At 35.7% G+C, this 2,338-nt stretch overlaps 1 protein-coding gene across 1 annotated transcript; it reads left to right on the top strand.

Annotated features, from left to right (window-relative positions):
• Window positions 1-268: 268 nt before the first annotated feature.
• On the top strand, window positions 269-2,338 carry LOC107681917 (mediator of RNA polymerase II transcription subunit 19a-like). Its single transcript, XM_016478288.1, has 4 exons — window positions 269-369; window positions 458-600; window positions 1,279-1,446; window positions 2,305-2,338. Exons 1-4 carry the CDS (start codon window positions 348-350, stop codon window positions 2,308-2,310), a joined length of 339 nt encoding a protein of 112 aa, XP_016333774.1. The 5' UTR covers window positions 269-347; the 3' UTR covers window positions 2,311-2,338.

The raw sequence follows: 2,338 nt of genomic DNA, 5'->3' as shown, positions 1-2,338 counted from the left end.
AACAGCTTATTTATTCCAATAAGGAGGGACCTAAGGAGATGTTGTTCTATTTTTAGTAAGATAACTTTAAGTTGTTAAATGTGTTTACACTCACACTTGGGACTACTGGTTGATTAATTAATATTCATGAGCCAAGACTTCGCTAATTCTAATGCATACTTAGCGTTGTCTGTCTTTCAGCCAATCAACTTGGACGAACGTAACGTCACGTAAATGAATATTAATGAGCCAAGTCCTGCCACAAACATCAGCTGTTTTGACGCTCTGGGTGGATCCACCTCCAGAAACACTGATGCTGATGATAAATACTGCTGTCACCTCGATCAGATCACATTCACTGCTTCATCATGGACATCGATCTGTGCTCAGGTAAACAGATACAGAACTTATCAATCAGAAAACACACATTGGTTGATTTCTAAGAGAAACTAACAGTTGTATTCCTGTTTTTGAGCAGCTGCTGAGGGTGATGAGGTGAAGAAGCAGGAGGGCAACGAGGTGGAGTCTGGAAAAAAGGATGAAGATAAAGATAAAGGTCAAGAAGATAAAGATAAAGAGTGCAAGGACAAAGACAAGGACAAAGATAATGACAAGGCGAAGGTAAGAATATTTAATAATCATGATAGTCAATGAAAGTCTACATGACAAAATGACTTGTTTTAGAAACATCAGCATGTGTGGCATATCATAATGTCATAATTTTCAGTTCAATGTTATATGGATTTTTATACTAAAGACTTGTCAATTCTATACACATAAAGATGAAAACTATTGACAGGGATGAAAAGTATCAGATTTGCATATAGAACAGGGTTATTATTGTTAACTAAAAACTGAAACTAAAACTGAAATAAAGAAAATTAATGACAAAAACACATCAAAATGACTAAAACTTTCAAATCTACAACTCTACAAACAAACTAACAAAATAAATATATTAATAAAAACTATAATAGTATCTCAGTGATACTAAAATAATGTCATCTCAGGGTTAATAATCTGAATTTCCTATTAAATCAAAATGTTTGCTTTTATCTTTACTTTTTTTTAACCCCTTCCACTCCAAACACTTTTCATTTGAAGCCACTAATCAGATTACAGAAGTAAAATGGGTTGCGAATTGTGTTTTGTGTTGAGTTCGACCCGGAAGACTCCTTTCAAGAGCTCAAAAATGTCGTTTAGCCCTCGAGGGTTAATAATGATGTAAAATGAGAGATGTTACTACATGCCGGTGTATAGAATGTGATGCATGATACTGTTTTATGAACGCTTTTTCAGAGTGATTGCAAAGAAAAGAAAAAAGACAAAGAGTGCAAAGACAAAGATAAGGACAAGTGCAAAGACAAGGAAAAGAAGAAGAATAAAGAGCACAAAAAGGGGCACGGACACGGACACGGTCACGGACGCGGACGCGGACACAGATCATCCTCTTCATCCGATGATGAGGTAACTTTGTGCTTTTGCTATGAATTTAGAGTCACTTAATAAAAACAAGCCTGTCATAATTCCTCATTTACTGATTCTGAAGGTTTTGTGGGACACAGAAGGAGATCTTAAGCATATCGACTTCTTTTATGGTGATTTTTGGGCTTTTTGATGCAGTTTGGTGTCATTAGTTAATTTATGAGCAGTCAAAGTTTGTGTTAAGAGCTGGTTGTGTTTTTTTTAATACCTCTAAGGACGTGATAGTTGTGTATCGCAAAACCGGCTGATCTTCAGGTGTGGTGCACACTTACATTCGTAAAGATGCTCTAGGGCACATGCTTCATTCTTTGGTTTTGCTTAACTAGAGTTCAGAACAAAAGACTCAAATGAATCGTTTTGACGATTCGATTGGATGAGCTACGCTTGATGCTATTCTACATAAACACAGTAAACTTTCTTCCTCGTTGACTCTGTATTTTCACATTCATTATGTTTCGTTTTCCTCACTCTCACATGTAAGTAATGTAAAACAATTCTGGCCTGTCTCAATCTGCTTATAAACTCCTGGTTAAAGTCTAGTGCTTTCATAGACTGACTTTTCTAGTCTGTTGCGGCTCCGCCCCTGTAATGCGGACAAACTGGTTTATTTGTTGAAGAGAGGACAAAAATATGCTTGAAAGATTTTCCAGGAACCAAATGCATGACCAAAAATCATAGTTAAATCTATGAGCTGTGTTTCTCACATCATTTCTGTAAAGTCACAAGCACTTTATCCATATTATTATTTACATTTACATTTCTTCTTTAGAACAAGAACTTTTACATATGATGTTTTTCATAGAAAACTGAAAGTTGACATTGTTCTCTCTCTGTTTGTAGAACTAAAGCTGAAGACTGAAGACATAAGAGTGAC

This window comes from Sinocyclocheilus anshuiensis, unplaced genomic scaffold (genome assembly GCF_001515605.1).
Source record: "Sinocyclocheilus anshuiensis isolate Anshui unplaced genomic scaffold, SAMN03320099.WGS_v1.1 scaffold2470, whole genome shotgun sequence".
In the NCBI taxonomy this organism is placed as follows: domain Eukaryota; kingdom Metazoa; phylum Chordata; class Actinopteri; order Cypriniformes; family Cyprinidae; genus Sinocyclocheilus; species Sinocyclocheilus anshuiensis.
Note: the sequence above shows the minus strand (reverse complement) of the source record. Positions and strands in the feature narration are given on the sequence as shown.

Coding starts and splice junctions, on each gene's coding strand:
- LOC107681917 (XM_016478288.1), top strand. CDS start 348: ATGGACATCGATCTGTGCTCAG. Junction 370..457: donor GGACATCGATCTGTGCTCAG/GTAAACAGATAC, acceptor GTTTTTGAGCAG/CTGCTGAGGGTGATGAGGTG. Junction 601..1,278: donor AAGATAATGACAAGGCGAAG/GTAAGAATATTT, acceptor ACGCTTTTTCAG/AGTGATTGCAAAGAAAAGAA.